This window comes from Mya arenaria, chromosome 3 (assembly GCF_026914265.1).
Source record: "Mya arenaria isolate MELC-2E11 chromosome 3, ASM2691426v1".
NCBI classification, from domain to species: domain Eukaryota; kingdom Metazoa; phylum Mollusca; class Bivalvia; order Myida; family Myidae; genus Mya; species Mya arenaria.
Window position 1 is genome coordinate 91,804,801 of NC_069124.1, and position 22,899 is coordinate 91,827,699.

The 22,899-nt window shown below is 35.5% G+C and overlaps 1 protein-coding gene across 3 annotated transcripts in view; it reads right to left on the reverse strand.

Moving 5' to 3' along the window:
- Window positions 1-22,899, reverse strand: part of LOC128229097 (zinc finger protein basonuclin-2-like) — a 46,656-nt gene that overhangs the window by 18,563 nt on the left and 5,194 nt on the right. For 2 of the 3 annotated variants that reach the window (XM_052940762.1, XM_052940761.1), the window contains exons 1-2: window positions 15,231-15,531; window positions 13,974-14,076 (exon numbers count right to left, since the gene is read on the reverse strand). In XM_052940762.1, the coding sequence (XP_052796722.1) occupies window positions 13,974-14,076; window positions 15,231-15,275 (148 nt within the window). In that variant the 5' untranslated portion in view covers window positions 15,276-15,531. Of the gene's footprint in view, window positions 1-13,973; window positions 14,077-15,230; window positions 15,532-22,899 lie in introns of those variants that run through there. The other variant, XM_052940763.1, reaches the window with a different exon arrangement.

Genomic DNA, 22,899 nt, shown 5'->3' on the forward strand with positions numbered 1-22,899 from the left:
CAAGTGCCTTTACAGCGCCACAAATCAAAGGTTGTACTAATTCTTCTTCAGACAGGGGACACAGGCAGGATTCCAGCTCTAAAGCTGAAATAATTGGACTATCATCCTCCTAAGCCCCTTGAATTTCTCTTGGTAAAATATAAGACTATAAAAAAACATTTGGTCGTAAACTACATGTTACAAATATATTGAAACCAGCTATCATAAAGGACTGTTAATAATGAAATAATGGCCTGTTTACAGAACAAGATCAATTTTGTGTTCTTTGCAAAAATTAAAAGTTGTCATGCATGCCAAAATGCACAAATGTGTTTAATCAATTAACCATAATAACATGAGGATCTAATTTTTGTCTTAAAATAATTTGAGCAATTTGTACAATGCTAATGGGCAGATGTATGTCCCATGTGGTGGCATAAAGATATAGAAGATGAGTAGCATCAAAACCCTGCTTCCTCATTGCCGTCATAGCGCACAACTTTGATCCAGTTTGTGTGGATTCCCGGGGATAACATGGATAATTCTTCAAGTACAAAATGAACCAAGTTTCAATCACAAAAAGGCAAAAACTAAAAGACAGTGATTATTAAAGATAATGCATAACTAATCCTGTGTCCCATAAAGAAAGTAATTCAGAAAGTTTTATTGGAAATGGTAATTTTGAGCACAAATACCTTTAATATTATGAGGTTCCTGTTTCTTAATCCCAGTGTTTGAAAGTTGGTTCCTTTTAGGCAAGAAAGCTATTGATGATTAAACACTGCTGGAAGACATGAGGAAAACAATTAAAATGTTTGTGCTAATCTTAATCAGTGCTTTAAGCCCCTGTCTATAGACTCCAGCTTCTTTGAAAGGGTTACACAAGATCCAAAGAATTCCTGACAGAGTAAAGAAAAAAAATGGAATTATTTAACAATTTTAAATGTTACTAGGGCATATTTAAAATATTTAGGGCTCAGACAAAGATTCTTTTGTCAGCAAAACTCTATTTTGCCATTTACAAGACAATATATATACAGACATTTTGGTAGAAATAAAAAGAGGATAATTGATAATCTCAGACAGTAACATCACAATATATTTCAATAGTGAGCACCAAAACTAAACTTGCTTCACCATGTGTGAAATATTTACTTTCAGATTTCATGAGATGAAATATTTTGCAATCTTACACAGAAAAAAAAACTAGATTTTCTCTTTACTCCATGCTTATAATTCATCAAAAATAATAATTAATTGATATTCATTTGGAATATTCTGCCAAATTTTAGCCAATGACATCATTGATTTTTCTTCTAAATAATGTGTGCAAGCTAAAATGAGAGAAACAGTGAAATTATATTTGAATGAACTCATTGTTTCAAACAGTGAATTTATTAGGAAAATTATAATCAACCATTATTTATCAATATACCACTGAGAAGCATGAAATAATCGTAATATAGCAAAAGAGCCGACAAATAATTGACAAAAAATGGTCCACTGTGCTTTTCTGTCTACAGCAAAATGGACACATGCATACAAAATAGCAGGGAGGACTCATAAGAGATAAAATACTTAGAAAAGATTGTAAAAAAAACAACAACAAAAAACCTACATACAAACACGAAGGAAACTTACCATAAGCATCAGATTGTATTGCTTGCAAAAGAACAAAAATAACAGTTATATTGTGAATACATTCATGTGAAAATGATACCACATCAACATGACACAGTGCAGTCAAGGCATAACATTAAATAATGTTAAAGTTTCGTAAATGATATTAAATATAAGCTCTGCCTGGTGATTGTGGTGAACTGTTGTGAATACAATAGCTAACAAACGCAATGTAAAGTGTGGACCGGGGACTGTCCTTGAGCACAGAATAATTGCCTTTGTCTTGGAGGCCTATACTTATATTCATTGTGTACATTATGGACTCAAGTTCTTCTCACATCAGGAACATAAAAGTTAATGCCAAGAGCTGGCAAAGACAATGATGGCATGTTGGTTTTATGCCGACACATGAAGAACACTCATCATAAAGTGTCTCCTAGCCTCAGAGAATGACAGAAGACAGCTATCCAAACAATGACAGGCAAGAGCCACCATAAAATGTTTTATAGTCCTCAGCCTTTTATGCAAATTCCCTAACACTAGGACACTTGTGGCCCTCTAGACCAGAGTATCCCGAGCATCTGCGACATTAACTGCAGTAATGGACTAAAAATACTCTGTTTTGGAGGCAAACGTTTGTCATAAAATTTTTGCCTATCTCTTAATGTGTATCATGCAAATTACACCCGATCATTCATGGTGACAATATCATTTGGCAGGGAGATCAAACAGTGTGCAATGAAGGCGGATGAGGCCTCCGGGAGGAGATAGGCTAACCATGTTACATAGTGAAAGCCCAACTGCCTCCCCTGATAGTCCGCGGCCTGATACAGCAGCCATCCCGCAATACTGGCGACCATCAAACAGCGTTTATCTATGGTCTCTGAGCTTTTGTTCCTGCTAATGACATTTACTTCAGGTCCCAAGAGTGTCCCTTGTCTGAGGACAGATGCCAGAAAGCTGACATGATGTAAGGGGCACTGACTATCACTTTACACCAGACTGGAAGGATAGCATATTAGAACCCTCTGTGTCATTCACTTTAGATATTTAGTTCTTTTCAGTTGATTGAACGAATTCCTGCACTGGCTTAAATTATTAACATGTCTCACTTTACACTTATCATTCATTTTTTCCCACTATTTACCATGTGTTGACTTGTTCAAACTGACAAAAGCCTGAGTATTAATGGTCTGGCGCCATGAAACAAATGACAACTATCAAGCACAACATACGCCCATAGCATTTAGCTCCAGCAAAAATCATGTACTGCCAGCCCACAGCACATGACAACCAAAAAATTCACAGCTTTTCCAGAAAACGTGGAACGATTCTAATGATTTATAATAAATATAAGCCATTATTTTAGTGAAATATATCATTGTACCTGTGAAATTTTAATAAAGATATACAGCTGCTAAAATAACAACAATTAGTTGCATTCATTTCCTCTTTTAATGACATTCAAATTGAGAAATATGCAGTATCATTCTGAGTTTTATTAGTCACAGTATTATGGGCAAATATCCCAATGTCCCATTTTTTCTTTTTAAATACATGTATATACATCAATATAAAAGATTAAGTTGAAGACATAAGACCACAAAAGCAAAGGAGGCAGCAGGCCTGCAGAGACAGATTGAACAGCAGAGTTTATGTTGAGGACAGGTGCTCACATCTCTGGTCCTTGCTACTGGTGCCACACTGTGCCTGATATGCAGCTATCTTCTGCAACCAATGAAAATTGGCCAAATCTGAGCCAAGAAATGACATCAAAAGATTGATATCTCCCAGCAGAATTTATATGACTGATAAGTATCATCCTGGCTCTCCACATGGCACTGGGTGTCTTCTGCAGTTTATGAAAATGTACTTGGTCTACTGATGAAAATCTGCCTTTGTGTGGTTCCTTCAGGCAGAAGTCTCTATAAAGACCTGTACCTAGCTTTCTTTCATATTTATACTGCAAAAAAACTATAGATTACCACTAAAATAAACATCAGTCTTATGCAGGGCTGACCACATAAACACCAACACAGTAGAGTACTGCAGAAAACTGGACATTGGCTATCAGGTTGTATGATCTCCCATCTACATCAGATGACCAGGACCTGGACACAAGTACAGATGAAGGATAGGAGTAAACATGGCACTGATTGCATCAACACACTGGGGGCATGTGTGGTCATAGATGCCTTGACATGAGATGCCTTGACATGAGATCAGCAGTCAAACAGGAAACAAATATTTCATTGCCTCTCATTAGGACACAGACATAATTTCAAACCAAATGATACTTATAATATCTGTCATGTGATTCCGGTCCGGATAGAAAAATCCAACGTGAGGCCACCTGTGTTGCCAGGTTACAAGGCTTTTTTGTGAAAAACTTGGCATAGAAAAATGCATTTTTGTATGTTTTACCAAAAAGCGTGTGCAATGATGTTTACGGACAACATGACGCCCAGTAATTTTTATTGACTGCATACATTCGAAATTCCTGCAATACAACATCTTTTAAGAGTTATTTTGTTTTGTGTTGACGCTATATTTTTTGTTAAGAAAATGTTAATAGAAATCATCTATTAAAGTATCATAATTATGCTTACATAAAGTGTATTATAAAGAAATAAAAAGTATTGCGTCACAGCGCGTGACTCATTTAGCATGGGGTTGGCAGAGTATTCCAGCACGCTAAATTCTCCGGAAATGCCTATCCAGTGTGCAAAAACAAATCTTTCCTTGAAGAGGTTGGATTTACTTAAGGCCCATGTATTTTATCTTTGCTAGTTATTTTCCCCTTTAATACTTGTACCATATTTTATAGCTGTTAATTTGATGCTTTCCTTGTTCGTTAGCAAATACAATTGAACATGTTTAAGTAGAAACAATTACCAACAGCATCCTAAATCTTGTTTTAGTATAGTTTGAATAGCATATTATTAAGTCAATGTCATTTTTCTAGAATGTAATTTCCTTCATGTTCAAGTTTCCGCGATGTCTGTTGAAGGAATTAGTGTAGAGACAAGAAGACAGGAGGAAATTGACAAATCTGTGTGTGTTGTTAAAATAGTTTACAGGTAAATGAAGAATGAGTGATTTACAATATGGCACCACAATAACAGAACCCATTACTCCTGAAGAGGGGTCTTTCTGCAAAAAATACATTGATCAAATTCCATGTGTTTCCATGATTCCTCTGGTACCCACTTTCAAAATAATGTAAACTGCTTTCATGAGAAGATTGTTTTTGCCCAGTACACCTCAGAATGCCAATGACCACTCCTAAAAATCAAACATTTAGACATTCTTGTTCTGTATGTCCCACCCTCGGCTTCTATTTCACATCCACCATGGTGAGGAGTATATATAGAAGGTACACGAGGCATCCATCGCTAACTGCGTTAATAGCTCCTCATTGACCCTCTAAATACAGCTAATATGTCACCCGCACAATTGAATCCTACTGATATTAGACAGGACAATATCAAACAAGCGCGACTAATACTAATTTGTTGTACAAGTATCCCAACAGACAATTTGTGGGCGAAATTCGATGATTTAAAGTAATGGCTCTCTACATGACAATTGACTTTCGTCCCTCATTTAACGAGTCCTTTGAGAGACTCCGCCAATAAAATGTTATTATGATACAAATTTATCTGTTTTGAACTATCCCCAAGCAAATTAGTCATTTATGTCCTATTATGATGCTTTGTCAATTTTCTATGGATGATGAGCACCAGCCACAGGCACAAGGAAGCATGATCTTGTCTGATGAAAAATTGTCATAATTACATGAGCACCAACCAAAAAGGGCCGTCTCTAGCAATACGAAAATCGAAAGTCGTTTGTGGAAAAATGACAGTCTTGTACCGGGGTCACTTTGTATCACTTAGGTTGAATCATTCAAATGTGACATTATCGAGACTAGTCTCCTCAATAAGGCTGATGAGAAATTACGCTGACAGAATTATGGAAATTCTGTAAAATATCATGGATCAAAGTTGTAAAAGAACGTCCTAAGAAATTTATGATGTGACAGATAGATCAGGGACTCGATGCCGATGTGCATCCAAAATTATCAATTTGTCGTATTAACACATTCAGTGAATGAATAACGCCACTTGGTCGTCCATTACTTGTCATTTCTCCGCCAATATTTGGCAACCAAGTTGGCAAAAAATGCCTGTGAATACCACTATCTTGATTGTCTCAACAAATTGCCATAATCAGTATTCAAGCTGAATTGACAATTAATATTTCAAACTTGAACCCTGTCATCTTCTGCATTTCAGAGTAAAGTATTTTCTTTCAAGATGGGAAGCAGGGCTGTCAAAGTTCTGATGGCGAATTCAGGCATACAATTCATGCAAGCATACATGCCAGAGTCCAGCTATCATGTAGCATCGGCAACAAACAGGTTCTTGTCATTAGATATGGCTACATCTTACCACTTTTATTTAGATACAAGCCCCTGATAAGATGCGGAAATTGACAGATAACAACCATTACCATCAGGGTAAATATCCCCAACCTGCACTTGTTGCAGAGGGAGATAACTCTTCATTTAATTGCCTTAATCAAATATATCATCTTTTCCAAATGCTTTATTTTTCATTAGCCTTGAAGATTATACAAAATGATCAAGGTGAATGTTACAAGGCAGGAAAAATCAGATTATAATTTTGCCTCTGAAAATGTCTTAAAAAATAATATACATCACAAATTAGAAGCCAAGGCACAGGATATGACTAGCTGTAAATGTTTTTGTTTTGAGATCTGGAGTACCCGGAGGCTTGGTCCCCATGCCAAATGACCTGGCACTGCTGATAAGCCTGTGATAAAGCCAGAAGAGAAAAACAATCTGATATAAATGTGGTCCTGTATCACACTGCTGATTAAAACAGTAGAAGATAGCTGCTGTGTCCTGTGATAGTCAGGAAACATTAATTTTAAATTTTGGGAATATGTGATAAACTTTGCCATTTTGTCTAGATATTGGCTCACCTACAATACTTTTTCATTTTGTTTTTACATTATTATTTTTTTACTGAATAAAATCAGGGTTTCTCACATCACATTTATTTGTTTAAAATACTGAAAGCTGCCCTCTGCAATGGTGACGGCAGCAGCATGGGCCAGTCTAGGACGGGGATGTCTTTTATCAGACAGATAAGGTGGCAGGCCGTGTCTGTCTGGGACACCAGCACCCGATACCTGGCTTCCTGATGGCCCGTTGCCAGGGCAACCAAATGTAAACATAATTAGGACTTCCTGATAGAAATTTTTAACACATCCTCGCACATGTTATAAATTTTTGTAGGTACAGATTGGACCTAACTATAATTGAGTTTGACAAGTAAATATCTGTGATTTTCCACTTGAGGTTTTGGCAAATGGCTTCTCTGTTGATCTCTGATGTCTGGTCTTTCACTTAGAAACTGAGACAAACTTTCTGTTTTCAATAGCTATGCCCATGATCAATTAAGAATGTTTCTCCAAACACCACATTTCTTTCACAAACACATGTACAGTAATTTTATTAAACTCATAAATACAATTTCCCCCACAGATTAAAAACGAATCTGCTGGCAAATCTTGAAACACATAATTTGCATGCATTAAAGATTATTAAGTTGATTATCCTGTAAATGACACTGTTTATCCAAGAAACGAACTGAAAGCTCTGATGACAGTCCTAATGATTAGTACTGCGGAAGGCGTCAACCAACTGCGATCAAGTAAAGTACAAATATGGCCAAGACTTCCCGTCACTAATGAGACTGTCAAGATGTCTGTAATATGGTCCAGATTTCAAGTTATGTTGATCGCCTGATAAAAACTTGTCGCAGAATCATCGCTCAAGTGTAAACAAAAATGACGATTAGTTTAGAGCTGGACATTATAAGCTCTATGACGAATCATCATACGATGGTTGTGGTAGGAATTGGGGTGTAAGACAAATATAATTAGACACGCGGGCAGTAATATTGATGAGACTGCTGTCACCGGATGGCCGGTACATTTATCACAACGTGGTCAGTGTCAATATTCCATTGATGGTTAATATCGAAGAGTGGACCAGACAAATGACCGCGGTCACCGCCAAAAAACAATTGTCTATGTGTTTAAAACACAATACATCGCCAAAGTTTTGACAAAATAGATGACACACGACCAAGTCCTTTTAATATTCTGCATAAAGCCTGAGCATGACTGTGCTGTGTAAACAAATGAGCAATAATTCCAACAAACATGAACACATTCCATCATTGTTCCTTATTTAAAATTCAAACATACAAAAATTTACCACATGGAGGAAATCTATTTATACCCCAAAAGTTGATTCAGTTTAATGGTTTTGGGACTGTCCTCGTGTCCATTTATTGCGAGACTGTCCTTGCTGTCTGCACGATCCCTCCCATATAGCATCGCATGATGGCGGCCAATAAACTACCCAAAACAAATGAAATTTCCTCAACTTGTATCATCAAAACTGTCTGAGGAAAGCCAATCTGGAACCATGACCACAGAACAAAATAACATGTGTCACCTCGTATGATAAACAATCTTAAGGTTTGATCTTAGACAATTTGTAGGAGGAAATTAAGGTTGTGCTAGCATCACCGGACAATAATTTAACTGTCGCACAATCCTTAGACAGCGATATGATTCAGAGACATAAGTATTGACAATTTTAATTGTATTTGGCTTAATATGGAATGTGATACAAAGCCCCTGACAAATGATGGATTTCGATAGACACTTGTAGCATTGATTCTTGTTCAATCAAGTTTGTGAAAGAACCAAGTGTCACAACTATTTTTCACATTCCCATTTCACGTTGACAATAAATGGGATGTTTGATTTTTATTTCTTCTTTGTGCAGTTTGCCGGAAAATCTATTTTCTGGATGATGTCCTGTGTCCTCTGAGAGTTTACAATTCCATTTACGGAATCAATTGTTTGTCTATAACGATATCGTCTTTATCATTTATATTTATCAGGGGACCCTAAAGAAGTCAAAGAGAAAGTAACATTGCCATGGGAGGCTGAAATTGGTATGGAAGAAATTGCTTCTTTAGTATCAATTCATGATGGCTTTATTTCAATGATAACTGTCTCTCCATTAGTAGAGTGTGACTTGAAATTATTTTGAGGACAATCTAATTGAATGCGATACTTTTCAAGCAATAACAAAGTCATTCTGTTTCTTTTGTGTAACTCAATTAACTCAACTGTAATTGGATGTCCTCGTGACGAACATTGGCCAACAATTCACGCAACAGCAACCAAAAAGAAAAACTTAACTGTAAATGTTGGAAGGACAATTAATTACAGAAAGCTGGTTTGTCTACAATTACTTATGTTAATTTTTAAACGGCTGTATTAGATTTTTGTTTAACACATATTTGGCACATTTAACAAATTGAATTTGTGTTTGTAAATTAACTTCATATTGTTAATTTAATTAAAGAAGTACAAATGACTTTCAAAAAAAGAAAACATGTAAGGTTTTTATGACAACATCAAATTTTTCATATCACAACTCTTGTCCAAGACAAATTTTGTTAGGAAGAATGTTTCTTCTGCTAATTCTATATTCCTAATTTACTATGGATATGAGCTGTTTTCCCATCAAAATGCTCATTGCCAGCAGAGTAATGAAACATGATGAATACTCTACCCCTGACACAGGACCACACTAAATGGGAGCCGTCCACACGATTTATGACTATCTGCGACAACTAACTGTCCTAAAACTTCTCTTATGAATTTAGTATTCCATTCCTTGCTGAGGTGAGCCCATAAAATTGATGTAAAGCTACAAATTATGGCAAACATCCTTCTAAAAATGTCCGCTGTGATTTTTTCATATTGATCTGGGTATTTTAGAGGACTGTCATTGCAATACTATTTGTCTGACGCAGATTATAGAGCGGGCACGGCAAATCTGGCAAATTATATCTTTGTGTTCCATATATGTAAGGATTCTGTCTAATAAATATAGGGACACGAATGGGTCTTAAGCATTTAAGTGAAGATAGCATTTGTAAATAAATGGCCCAATGACGTGATGTCCCAGGCAATAAAGCACGGGAGACGTGGGGTTCACAATCTCCGTAAACGTGTTTTATACGGCAGGCTTAAAACCAGTCAATTTACTGGGATGATATTTATTGATGACATTGTCGTGTTTCTTATTCCTTAACTACTAGATAGTCTTTTTAGACTTTATTTTGAATTATAGAGAAGCTCCGCCTAAATAAACAGCTTTTGTCTGGTAAAAAGCCATCATTTCGTAAAATTTGAAAATGCTATTATCATAAAGCAGCCAAAAAATGTTCCTGTAATTTGACATAAAATCTCAGGCTAATGTACTGTTCTAGAAATATCTTGATAAGCTAAAAGGAAAAACTCAACCAAGGACAAAAACACCAAAGGCCGATGCATGGGTGTGGTTGGCCAAGACACATAACTTGACCAGAATACCACAGGCCGATGCCAACGTCTGGTTGGCCAAGGGACACAACTCGATAAGTACACCACAGGCTGATGAAAAGGTGAGATTGGCCAAGGCACATAATTAGACAAGTACACCAAAGGCCAATACCAAGGTGCAGTTGGCCAAGGCACATAATTAGACAAGTACACCAAAGGCCAATACCAAGGTGCAGTTGGCCAAGGCACATAATTAGACATGTACACCAAAGGCCAATACCAAGGTGCAGTTGGCCAAGAAACATTATTAGACAAGTACACCACAGGCTGATGCCAAGGTGCAGTTGGCCAAGGGACATAATTAGACAAGTACACCAAAGGCCAATACCAAGGTGCAGTTGGCCAAGGCACATAATTAGACAAGTACACCAAAGGCCAATACCAAGGTGCAGTTGGCCAAGGCACATAATTAGACAAGTACACCAAAGGCCAATACCAAGGTGCAGTTGGCCAAGGCACATAATTAGACATGTACACCAAAGGCCAATACCAAGGTGCAGTTGGCCAAGGCACATAATTAGACAAGTACACCAAAGGCCAATACCAAGGTGCAGTTGGCCAAGGCACATAATTAGACATGTACACCAAAGGCCAATACCAAGGTGCAGTTGGCCAAGAAACATTATTAGACAAGTACACCACAGGCTGATGCCAAGGTGCAGTTGGCCAAGGGACACAACTCGTCAAGTACACCACAGGTTGATGCCATGGTGTGGTTGGCAAAGGAACATAGCCCAACAAGAATACCACAGGTCGATGCTAGGTACAGTTGGCCAAGGGACATTATTAGGCTAGAACACCACAGGTCTATGCCAAGGTGCAGCTGGCCAAGGGACATTGTTAGACAAGTACACCACAGGTTGATGCCAAGGTGCAGTTGGCCAAGGGACATCACTCAACAAGTACACCACAGGCTGACGTCAAGGTGCAGTTGGCCAAGGGACATCACTCAACAAGTACACCACAGGTCGATGCCAAGGTGCAATTGGCCAAGGGACATAACTCATCAAGTACACCACAGGCTGACGTCAAGGTGCAGTTGGCCAAGGGACATCACTCAACAAGTACACCACAGGTCGATGCCAAGGGACATCACTCAACAAGTACACCACAAGGGCCGTAACTCGACAAGTACACCACAAAAATGAATAATTCTTGTAAATTTGTTCTTAACTCATAATTTTCTTTAGGATATAGGAAAACACTGATGATAATAGTTTGTTTCGGTGTGGTATGGATAATATTTAATTGAGCCAGGACCCAAAGTCATACAGTTACTTTATGAGTAGCAGAATATCCAACTTAAATATTAATGAGATAAAATATAATTGATATCTTAATGAAACTCATTCTGTTTATTATATGCTTAAAATCTAAAATGACATTTAAATGCATAAAATCTGAATACTGTGGAATTTCTTAAGTTAAGTTACTTCGAAAATGACATCACTGATAAAGTCTTCAAAAGCACCAGAAATGTATGATAAAATAATTTTAAATGTAGTTATAAACATTTTTTTAATATAATATTTTTAAGTGGTATTCTTAGGGCACTTTGTAATATTTTTGTATCAACCATTTAAAAAAATGTATGTAAAAATTTGAAACCTGAGCACATTTATAAAACATATTGTATAAATTACCTGCGATCAAATATGCTTAAATGGGTAATTTTTTAACCTGTCAATACTGAGAAGTTTAGAGAGTAACTTTTTCTGGAAGAGAAGAAAGACGGCAGAGTACCATTGCTCTCCTTACATTGTATATTTATATGATTTTAATGTTTTCAGAAAAAAAAAATTCTGAAGAGAAAGATTTAATCTTTCTTTAAACCATAACACTGTTTCTTATGTAGCTTTTACTCATAATTATTCTAAATCTCTATTTATTTAAAGTACTATGGATAAGGCACAAGAAAGAAACAACACAAAGTGTTCTAATGTTGTCATGTCACAATAAAATACACAAAATACTAGTATTATTAATTTAAACAAACTTTCATATTAAAAAAATAGCCAATCAAAATTTTCAAAATACTGAGATATCACATGTTCTCAAAATATTTATTTTAATCGGTAACAATTAATATGTTTAAAAAATAATTGAGGCGAACAATAAGCAATTTTATAAATAAAATATCAATAAAATGCTTTTGCCCTTTTCTGCAGTTATTTAACTGTCTTTAACCATCCACCCACTTTACATAATGACTATTGTCTCTTTCTTTATTTTATTAAGCTTTGTAAATATACTTTTGCTTAAACTTTATTTATTAATTAATTTTAATTCTGATTTATTGTCAATTAAAGTTAAAAATGTAGTAAAATCAGCGATATATAGCAATACTGTTGACAGATGGTAACCCTGGACAAACAAATGTTAATATTTTCTTTTGTTAAAAAAATACTATCCAGGGTAGTCTTCCTCCGATTCTGCATCATGTCAATTCAATGAAAAATATCACCTCAAAATTGTTTAAATTTGTTTTATTATAATATCCATGAAAAACAAACATACAGAAGAAATTTTCCATGTGAAATATTTAACATGTGCAAGGAAGAAAGGTAAGACAAATAAAATATGCGGAAAATAGGGTGTTTCATTTTGTAATACATTAAATAGAAGAAATATTTGCCAAAAACCTGAGTTCAGTATTAGCGCTGAAAACTTTCACCCATTCAGGTGCCTTTTTTTATTGAACATATATTTGTATTGCCAGAATTTGGAAACAATCGCTACAAACTTCCTATTTTTGCAATATTCAAATACATGAACTACCAACATACTGTGGTACTCAGTTTTCTGTATATGGAAACATTTATTGAAATTAAATTAAGAAATTATTTCTTTTATTGAACAAATAATTACTGAAATGCCGAGAAATTTTTGTTCAATTATGAAATTAGCAAATAAATCTTCATTCCTTCCATTTTTTATCATGTAATATCCAAATAAAATTGGCTTACACACAAAGGTGTCAAGTGGCTGTGCCCATCAGCACTGTATTAGGTCACTAGAAAATGACACAGGGTGAAGTTTTTTTTACCTATATGTTAGCAGATTATATTGTTATTTTTTTCATGTACACTTTGAATTTTGTAAGCATTACATATAATTTAAAAATAAACATTACATGTACATTTATTTTGTGTAGACTTTTCATTTGTAAGCATTGCATATATATATAGATTAAATTTTGTAGGCATAACATTCTTTTGTAAGTATTGCTGTCAACTACTAGCGAGACCTCCTCTACAGGGCAGTCGAAAAAGAGAGGGACATGTAATATAACTAAGTGTCACCACCCGGGCCAAGATTTACTGATGCTGACCAAATATGGCCAAGCTCCATTGTGCGGCAGGACACAACTGACCTTTCCCAGTACAGACCATTAATCTATCCAGGGGAGACATGCTGGTAAATATTGCTTGGAGACAAAAATATAGAGGGGTTTTCTCGGTTACATATGTATAGACTTGAGAAATACACTTGATATGAACTTATATTTTTTTCTACACTTTTTTTAATGAAATTAATTTAAGATAGAGATAGTAATATTTCATGATTTTATCATTCATTCTATCAATTTAATATGTACCGGTAGTTCATCTATTTTTTTAATTCTAAGACAAAAATGCCTCCTCATGATATTGGCGAGTTTACCCTCCGGGGGAAAAAAGCAAATATTTAACTTTATTGTGTGACAGCAACCCTTTGCCCTTTATAATTCATTTTTCATGTAATGAAAAACCAATCATGCATAGTTAATATGTGTAGCCAATAAAAATATGACAACAGCTTTCCAAATAAGACATGCTAAAGATGCTATAGATGATAAATCTACTTATCTATGAGGAGATATCACTTACCGTGGGCGACCCAACCATGCTTGCACGTGTCACACAAGCGAAGACTGGACTTGGCTGGGAGAAAACATTCGCAGCCACAGCTCGGGGTTGTACATCGTATGGCCTGAAAGAAGAGACGTGGAGGTGTTGATGATATGTACTGCAGCACCCGGCGGTATCGCTCAGACTTGGCGAGGTCCAGCAGAGCAGAGCCAGTTCTCACACTCTCTACCATTTTGTCTACAGTAACTCTCTAAAGGGAGATAGTCCACCAGCTTTTGGACACTCTAGAGCTCAAGTATGGAGGGATAAAACCGGTTTCCTTTTCAAACAACCTCTAGTCTTCTATGTTGATTCACTTTTGGCAATTAATGTCTTATATATAGAGTTTGTTTAACTTGTGTCATCTCACAGCATGTTATTTCCTAAATTAAAAAAAAAATCACTTAATTTAAAAAAAAAATCACTTAATTTAAAAAAAGAAAACGCAACTATTATTTTATTTTCATAAGTGTAACAAATTATCCTGCTTCATTTAAATAATTTAATTTCACAAAGCACAACATTTTTTTATTGTTTTCACATGTAGGATGCAATGTCTTAGAACATCATCACTTTTCAATGTTATCTCTTCAAAGTCTGAACAGTTCTCAAAACCTGATAATGATTAGAAGAGCAAGCGAGTTAACTCATAATTGCTTGTTTTGCATTAACTCTGTGCTACGTCATTACTGCACAGGAGGAAAAAATATTTCAAATTCAAGTAGAATAGACAAAACCTTTTAATGAACTTTGAACCCAATATGTGCCACCCAATACAAGGGCTGCTGGTATTGGAAACCCTTGGAAGCCTGCTCCAAGAGTGATGTTGGAGAGGAACATATGCTCCGGCACTTAACCTTTTAAATCATTATCATAATCAATTCTCACTAAATTTACTTCTTTGGCACAGTGAGCTGCGTCTCTGATGCTTTTGAAGACTTTCATAGTAACAGAATGATATCTATTGGGTAAATGATGCTTTAAATTGACTATCAATATAAATACTGACAGTTCTTGGGGCAAACTAAACTACAATGAATTATGATTAAATGAAGTATATTTTAGATGAAAGAAAAAACACAATTATTAGAGAAAATGTCTTAGAATAGTTCATCAAAAATGTAATAAAGGTTTAAAAAAATATTTTGAGTAATACAAAATAATAATTCATGATTGTTAATTCTATAAATCACATTAAAAGTATCAACATTGTTTAAACACTTCAGTAAAACCTACCTTTTTACAAGCTATAGAATCCATAGAAATGGTTTTCTCAGGCATTTGTAACACAATGTCCAAGGCTTATCAGCACCTGCATGAAACCAGGTATTTCACTACTCATAAAACTCTTCAATAAACCTTTTAATTCATAAAGTTACCTCAATCACTACTAACACTTCAGTAACTGTTTGGCACCAAGCGAGTCTCAATCAAGAAGCAAAGTTTATCTGAAGTCTGCAAAAATCATCTCCAGTGATGAGCCATTCCTTGACAAATCTTTGTGGCATGTGATCATGTCAATCAAGCCCACCAAAGTTCCAACCTGTCTCAATCAATCAAGAACAGCCACTATGTCACATGACAGGAAATGCAGGGACCTTCCAGCCAGAAGGATTCCACATGTGTCCTGTAAATAATTTATCTGGCTGCTGATTGTCCTACTGTCCAATAAGAAGCTACCTACAGATCTTATCTGCCATCCTGGCATGCAGTCTACTCTACAAGTATTTGCCAAAATCTTGCCCATTTCTTAACTTTTATTAATCATTTTGTTGTTGAAGACTCTTAACCATTACAGACAAATTTTAACCAAGGTTTACTAAATGTTTTTTTTTTCATTTAAATGTTTTTTTTTAAGAATAATGACTTTTTTATCCCTCTTTTTAAAAAACAATTATGTCCCAGAAAACTTGTCGTCAAAAAATTATCTTTACCCATTCTAGTACATTTTGTTCTTTTAACAACAATGGCTCTGGCTATATATTGTCACAGGCTCAAAAAAAAGTTGACTATATACAGGAAAGACGGCGGGTATTGGACAAACGGAGTTCAGAGAGACTGTCCCGTCAGCAGATATACACGCCCCGCTAGCGGGACAACGGGACAGTCACAGGAAATGCTGTTACTGCTATTGGAGTCTCTCAGTTCCTGTATTGGAGAAAATTCCTGCTGCTCTGTGACAATATCAGAAAGTTGAACAGCATTTATTGTATGATAGTATCAGCCTCATTGGGCATTAATTAAAATTTGTTGTTGTTGTTTCTACACATATTTAAAAGGTTTGAAGTGTATGCTGTTTTCTTTTTAAAAGGGATTAAATAAATACAGTATCTTTAAATTTTGTACTCAACTTTTTTGTTATTTGATTAAAGTATTTTTCTGAGAAGAAAATATGTCCAATCCAATTTTCAGTTCAGCAAAAATGTTTGTATAATCCTATACAAATACCTGGGGGCCAGAGCAGAACTGCAACCACAAGGGGCAGTGTTGCAAAAGTATCCATGACCAATGTATTGCAGCTGTTTATCCCCTAGGGTCCAGCTTATCAGTAATGACATTCTCAGACCCCTCTGATGCATGGTTACCATGACAACTGGTCAGTAGTAGAATATACCGTCATCTCTTACATATTAAGACTTATTTCAACATTTTAACTACATAGCATACATAAAATATACATTAATATTTCAACTACATGTTAATTGGACTATTTCATAGTTCTTCATAATAAAAAAATATTACGTTCATATAGTATGGGAAATCATAAGGAGTGTTTAAACTAAGATACTGACAGCTGGAACCTTTCAATAAATGTTGATATTATGCTCAAATATTGTCTTTGCAGGCCACGATTTTGAAAAACTTTTGTAACATGATTCAACAAAAGGCTGAATCATGATTGGTTGATTGACATTATCATGTAATGCTACCAATTTATTCATTAAAACTATCCGTCAGCCTAATATGAGTATTTTTGGGTGACTGGATATTGTAATGATTTTCTATTTTATTCTTTACATTACAGGCATGGGTACGCTCCACACTACAGCCATTTTGTTTTATACTTAAATTTTATTTTTTTCTGCAATTTCAGTATCAAAGAGTAAAATAATTATTAAATAAGTGTTTTCAGGTGCATTACCGGGAAAACTCATTTTTGGTCCAATATTTAGAATATTTTCTAAAATATTAGTTTTAAAATTCTAAGTTGTTTCTTTTGTTTGAATACCAGCCAAAATTTGATTGCTCAAATTATTGAAAACAATTTTAATTTTTTGTCATCATTTTTTAAATAATATTGCAGTTAATAAAGGAAAACCTGAGCTTTTAATTACAGGCCTTGTATCATTCATTGAGTACAGTAAATATTATAAGGAAAGAACCTTGCAAGAAGAAATCATCAACAGTATCCATTAGGAGATGAAAATTGTATCACAGCTATCAATGACACCCAGGAATCAGACTAAGGGTAGCATGTGCAATAAAAGACATCACAAAATAATACTGTCATAATCACAAATTATATTTATGAAGTGACTTTGAAAATGGAGACGGAAAGTCTCATGATTTTACTGCAGTTAATTGTTTTTCTCGGATCATGTTTTTGGCTCCTTTCAGTTATTTGTCTCCGAGGACAGGAAGTTCCTTTCTGGACTTTATTCTAATGCATGTAGATGAGAGCAAGACTTGAATGTGACCCTTGTGGAATCAACAGGGTGTGACAATCAGCGCCCTGAAAATATGCTTGTAATTGACAAAGAATACAAGGCACTCACTCACGAAGGCTTTTTACTCAAGTGGCTGAATTTGATTGGAGTTTCATGGCTGATATGTGATCTTGCCTTAGACATATGACTGCTAATTGTTCATAAGGCTATAAAAGTATTAGACAATAGACATTTCCAGGAATGATTGAGGTGCAAGGTTGTCGAAATGAGCCGACACTTGTCAAAACTGATCTCAGACCAATGTCTGCTTATCAAAGACTTACAACACACATAGGACCCATGTTATAACCTTCCACCATTCCACAAAATACAATAATCACATTCATTAAATCATCATGCAAGTAATATAAATATTACTCTTTTCTGAGAGAACTTTTTCTCCCTCTGCGCTCTAGGAAAAAGTTTGGCATGACTTAATTATTTGCATTAATTAACAAATTGTCAAATAAATTAATCTGCAGCAAAAAAAATACCTGTAGTAAGGATAATGTTGCTTAGAATGTTATAACTGCTGTAGTTTTATGACAATATATTCTACATGATTGCAGAAAAAACGTGATGGGTATAATTATTTCTCCCTATATTCTAAGATGACATGTTGAGCATCAATGCTTTACTAGCTACTTGGAAAAAGACTAAACACTAGCTACACTATACACTGACATAATTCATTATGTCCCCGACCCGAGTATCTATTGTACATCAAAGCCTATGATTGTCTCAAAGAAGTGCCCCAACCACAAAAACACCTCAAAATTGTTCACATCTCCTTGTACAAAGAGACAGTCCTAGGACTAAGAGTGTCCTTAATTAAGTAATTATGGCAGGACAATTACACATATGTTTGCTGGATTGATGGGGGGTGAATCATGTCACACACATGAGAGTTGGCCCACAATGGGAACCAGATGGCAGCCATCAAGGGCTGGAGACAGTCTCCTCCTGTACCTGGCCCAACACACACCATTCAAACACAGTGAATACAGACCTTTAATACAATAAATGTATATAAAATGAGAGTATATAGATATTAATTAATTTTCAATTACTTAGCAGGAATTGTTTGGCAATAATAATATGTCATTGTGTGTGTGACCTGTCATTCCATCGTAGATATTTCATTTATGTTTTTCAGTGCTTTGATTTCGTTCCTCACAATACTAATATTGTTTTCTTTCTCACTTACTTCTTTACCATTAAACATAACTGTCTCAAATCAGTACCATATCACAATGGTATCACAATTATTTTCCTGACTGAGGTAAAATTGGATTACCTTTACAGCTGGACAAAAGTCACAGCATCATTAAACATTAAGGGCCTCTCCTCATCTATAATGGATGGGTTCCTCTGTGTCTCTGATTTCCTGTGTCATAAACACAAGGTAAAAAGACAGTGCCAGGCAATATCTTGTCATTAAGAATGCCTTGTGAACCTTGCCCTGCAGTTTCAAAAGGTTTATGTCATGGTTAATGTCACTCTCCAGGGAGTGCTAGATTTTCTTACACTCACATTAGGAATGACTGAATTTTTAAACAGCATGTTTTGACTCCTTGGGACCAGATTTATACCCACTTTATTACATATCAGAGACAATCTGGCAGTGATTTGATTATCTACTCACACAATTCAACATCTTAGAAAGTCCAGTTCTTGGAGAACTTGTTGATATTGGTGTCAACCAACACTATCTGACCAACTATTGATTATCATGTTCAAGTATCTAAAACACATTTTTAACCAAGTCTGTATTAATTCTGTTAAGCCAAACCAAGTCCAGAATCAATCTATCAAGTCAAAACATGTCCATATTCTATCTATCGAGTCTAACCTTATCAATACTCAATCCAGAAAGTCCAACCAAGTTCATAATCAATCCATCAAGCCCAACCAAGTCCATATTCAATCTAGAAAGCCCAACCAAGATCATACTCAATCTATCGAGCTCAACCAAGTTCATACTCAATCTATCGAGCCCAACCAAGTTCATAATCAATCTATCGAGCCCAACCAAGTTCATACTCAATCAATCGAGCTCAACCAAAATCATACTCAATCTATCGAGCCCAACCAAGTTCATACTCAATCTATCGAGCTCAACCAAAATCATACTCAATCTATCGAGCCCAACCAAGTTCATACTCAATCAAGCGAGCCCAACCAAGTTCATACTCAATCTATCGAGCTCAACCAAAATCATACTCAATCTATCAAGCCCAACCAAGTTCATAATCAATCCATCAAGCCCAACCAAGTCCATATTCAATCTAGAAAGCCCAACCAAGATCATACTCAATCTATCGAGCTCAACCAAGTTCATACTCAATCTATCGAGCCCAACCAAGTTCATACTCAATCTATCGAGCTCAACCAAGTTCATACTCAATCAATCAAGCTCAACCAAAATCATACTCAATCTATCGAGCCCAACCAAGTTCATACTCAATCTATCAAGCTCAACCAAAATCATACTCAATCTATCAAGCCCAACCAAGTTCATACTCAATCAAGCGAGCCCAACCAAGTTCATACTCAATCTATTGAGCTCAACCAAAATCATACTCAATCTATCAAGCCCAACCAAGTTCATACTCGATCTATCAAGCTCAACCAAGTTCATACTCAATCTAGCTAGCCAAACCAAGTTCATACTCAATCTATCAAGCCCAACCAAGATCATACTCAATCTAGAAAGCCCAGCCAAGATCATACTCAATCTATCAAGCCCAACCAAGTTTATAGTCAATCTAGCGAGCCCAACCAAGTTCATACTCAATCTAGAAAGCCCCAACTAAAATCATACTCAATCTATCGAGCCCAACCAAGATCATAATCTATCGAGCCCAACCAAGTTCAGACTCAATTTAGAATTTAGCCCAACCAAGATCAAACTCAATCTAGAAAGCCCAACCAAGTTCATACTCAATCAAGAAAGCCCAACCAAGTTCATACTGAATCTTTCAAGCCCAACCAAGTTCATATTCAATCTAGAAAGCCTCACTAACTTCATACGCAATACTATCGACTCAACCAGTCCATTTTTAATCTATTAAGTCCAACCAAGTTATTACTCAATCAAGAAAGCCCAACCAAGTTCATACTCAATCTATTGAGCCCAACCAAGTTCATATTCAATCTAGAAAGCCTAACCAAGTAAATACTCAATCTATAAAGCCCATTTTGATGTAATCTTATAAAGATGATCTAACTTGAAAATCAGGCATGGTTTTAATTTGAATACATTTCTTTAGTTGTAATCATTCACATTTAAGGAGACAGTTTTGGAACAACAATAATGACATGGAGATGTAGCTTTACCGCAGTAAATTCTTTAATGGAATAAAGTTAAAACTGTAAGAGACACGCAAGACAGTCATATCTTTGTCAAACAAGATTCTGTCTCCCAAGGAATTGTGGCACAACTGTGTACTTAGACTAAAAGATTTATTCAAAGATGGTAGAAGAAGCACACCCTATCTTTGTCATAGTTTCAGGCTGTAATTATGTGCACTGTAATAATCTGGTTGTCAAAGAAATTAATAAAACGGGAAAGCAACCTCCATGAATATTAGTCGCAGATTTCCTGAGTAAAGGCGCTGGCTCATGCCAAAAGACATAACTTTTACCCCACATTTAAATGTTTGTGTCATAGTGTAATGCATCACTGAAGTTTAATGCTTTCAGGACAGTTAAGAAAATCAGAGCTCAAACGTTAAATGTTTTTATGTCCTAGCTAAGACAATCAACTGTCGCATAAAGGTCCAAAAGCACTACAATTTAACTTGTCAGATTAAATGTGCTTCATCGATTTGCCCGAAATGAAATTGCTCTTGAATGGTAAAATTTTCTTTTAAATCTATTTCACGAAGTTGACATGCACATAATTCAAAGAACATTACAACAGAAAGTATTTATCTTCAGAAAAAACAGTGACATGAAATCTGTTCAGTGCACATTATTTCAATGATACCAAGTTAGTGATTATTTTTGGGGTTTTAAGTTAGAAAATGATCTCTTCAGAGACTGGTAACCTGACATATCGTTTATGGAAGAAGTATAAAACTGACTTTAGACATTTACCAAATTGAGACAAACATTTAAATATATTGCCAGGAAACAATTTGTTTTAAAACAATTACTTTAAAACTTTTAACCATGAAGTTTTTCATGTGGAATACGAGTTTCATTCCTTACAGATTCTGAAATATTTAATTAATAAACAAGATGCATTACAATAATAAATTACATATGCACATACATGTAGCAACAAAGCTGGTTTATAAAGGCATGAGGAATTGTCAAGGGGTGCACCATGTAGGGATGCCCCATCAAACTTTCCAAGCAGAATTTGTTTGTAATTTAAAGAAATAAATTGTTTTGATTTAATTAAAATTTTGAAATTAACCATTTGAAAGAAATATTTACAAAAATCCATGACAATATGTTCAAATGATACATTTTTCTGTTTACATATCTGACAGTGAGAGGAAATCTGCATCCCTCTTCTTGCATCTTGTATTGGATAAGTGTCAGCATACTCGAAATAATTTATTTAATACTATAATATTCAGAAAACAAATCATGAACAACCAAAAGTTGATGGTAAATGTTGCGGTCCTTCAATGCTGACGGCAATGTCCTCGCAACGTCCTCGCAATGTCCTCGCAATGTCCTTGCAATGTCCTCGCAACGTCCTCGCAATGTCCTCGCAATGTCCTCGCACCCTCCTAGCTGCAGTTGCAGGGATGTTTGTGACAAACTACCGACAGGAACTCAAAGGCTTTCCATGGCACTGCCGGTTTAAATCTAATACTGCAAACGTAGGCTTTCTTTTCACTGGAACCACTTGAATAACTCTGATCTACAATCAGATTACCATAAAAATGGCTGTGACTTGTGACATGCGACAAAGTGCTGTCACATGCTGTCACTAGAAAACGGAATGAAGTGGCGAAAATCGATGTGAGCAAACCTACGGCTTAACAATGTGACATCAAGAAGTTCCAATCCCAGAAGACAAAAGGTGACAAACACGATAATGTTACATCACTCCATTGTTTTCTCAATCAAGTCTCACAGAATGTGACACATCAATTTTTTATATTTAAACATGTCAAGCAGGAAGCTTCTCAGGAAGCAATAAACCAGACAAGAATTAAATCAGGAATGTTATTGAT